Source organism: Echinococcus granulosus (genome assembly GCF_000524195.1).
Source record: "Echinococcus granulosus chromosome Unknown EG_S00131, whole genome shotgun sequence".
Lineage (NCBI taxonomy): Eukaryota > Metazoa > Platyhelminthes > Cestoda > Cyclophyllidea > Taeniidae > Echinococcus > Echinococcus granulosus.
Window position 1 is genome coordinate 168,701 of NW_020170511.1, and position 1,892 is coordinate 170,592.

General features: G+C 40.5%; 1 protein-coding gene across 1 annotated transcript in view; it reads right to left on the bottom strand. All coding sequences in view use genetic code 11, as the record gives it.

The window, feature by feature from the left end:
* The window catches only part of EGR_09096 (hypothetical protein), a gene marked incomplete at both ends in the record, with an annotated part of 2,272 nt that extends 604 nt beyond the window's left edge, over positions 1-1,668 (bottom strand). The window contains 4 exons of the mRNA XM_024498345.1: positions 341-390; positions 476-544; positions 1,402-1,488; positions 1,517-1,668. Of these exons, the coding sequence (XP_024347254.1) occupies positions 341-390; positions 476-544; positions 1,402-1,488; positions 1,517-1,668 (358 nt within the window). The remainder of the gene's footprint in view (positions 1-340; positions 391-475; positions 545-1,401; positions 1,489-1,516) is intronic.
* Between the last annotated feature and the right edge of the window lie 224 nt (positions 1,669-1,892).

A 1,892-nucleotide genomic window follows, 5' to 3' on the forward strand; every position in this document is an offset into this window, starting at 1 on the left:
TAAACCCACATAAAATGACCATCCTGAAACACGCTGGTAGGTTTATTTCAAATGACATGTTGATCCGCATCATAGTGCGTAGAAAGAATACTTATACAGATTAGTAAGTTTAGGATGAAAATGTTGCAGTACTGCACGCACACTCAAGGATTGTCCAAGGGAAATAGCTGTCTTGGAGTGGAAGAACATTTTGCGCGCCGTGGTTTTGATTCTCGCAATGGAGCGTTGTGTGGGCTATCTTTCCAGACCACCGCTAAAATTACGTGTAACAAACCTTGTAAATGGAAATACGAGTAAGCCTGTCCATTTTTCGAGAAACGAATTTAAAAATGCATCTTACGTTTGTCCGGTGTGTGCAATAAATCCTCCTGCTGCGCCTCAGGGGGTGTTCTAAATTTAAAAAAAAAAGAGGGGGAATAATCATCCATTGCGGATTGCCTACAGTAAACGGGTAAGGAAACATGGTATAACTTACTCTGCAGATGAGATGGCATTCAGCAAGTCTGGGTTGAGACAGCGAGTGTTTGCTTCCGAGTTCGATGTCCTGAGGTCAATTAAAACCGAAAAAATGTTTCAATAATACCTTAATACAACACCTTTACAATTAAGTTAGTGCCATTGTAAAGGCAATAAAGCATTAAGCAAGTAAATTTGTGACACGTGTACCCTCGCTTTCTTTGTAAAAGGTAATTACGATCATCCGGTTCTCCCGGCTTTAATGCGCTAGAGAAAAATTGGAAAAAAAAGGCGCGTGTAATGGGTGTGCTAGAAAATGGCACTTTGTTAAAGATACTACTTAGAAAGGGGGTTGCAATGGGTGGACTTATTTGCCGCCTAATGAGAAATCGGGATATCTGTCACTGCCAGTGTTCGCAGCTGGGGCCCTCAAAGTGATTAAATTAGGTGGATAACTTAGGGATGCTTAACGGCACTGAATGGAGATGAATGCCATTATTCTCTTTGGCAAATGGGTCAAAGATGCGAACTGTAAAACATCTTCCCTATTGCATATATTTTGGGGAATGAAATGGAAAATAATTTAACTCAAAACACAAGTGATGGCTGTTAAAGAGAATAATACATTTTAAAATGGTGCTACTTAAGCGGTGAAATTGGGTTATCTACCACTGCTAGTGGTAGTCGATATGAAGAAAAAGGATTGAAATGAAGCATTTATGTCGAACTGGCATACCCTTCGCTTGAGGTTGGGTTTTGAACACTCCTAACATCCGTATTAGTTCCAGTATTAGACGCACTGCAAACACAGTAAAACAGGAGAAATCATGCTTTGGATACAGGACAGCATTGCCTGCCTCGATAGCTGACCCTTAAATGATCTTATGAAAGCAAAAGTTCACCCGACTGCTGAGTCCTACACTTTTACCTTTACGCACAACTCACCTCTCCCGTTGCTGTTTGTTCAGGTCACTCGATTGTTCGCTCGAGTTACCAAAGGCATAGTCCGCGTAAGGAAATTTGTCCCCAAAACTAAGAATAAGCAAAGTAACTGACTCACTTCATCCTGTTGTCGTCAACAGATGCTACGTGCAATACATGGTAGATCTCATATACAAGACGGTTAGGCACGTTATTGGGTAGTATTTCCGTATTTCTGATTGGCCAATAGTCCGATCGATGGTTTCCATAAATGTGCTCCAATAATTCCATCAAATTAGGAAGGTTCCTTAGTTAATTTGAAGTACCAATATTTGGAAAGGATGTATTTTAGGCGAAAATAAGGGAACATCAACTTTTAACGAAGTTATCATAATGGCCACTGAAATCTCGGGAAAATTCCCTCCTCCTTTCCCTTTTTCGCACTCCCGCTCTCTTTCCCTCCATAGCTACCTATGTGTTTCAGTATTCAATCTTGACAATATTTTGAACTATGC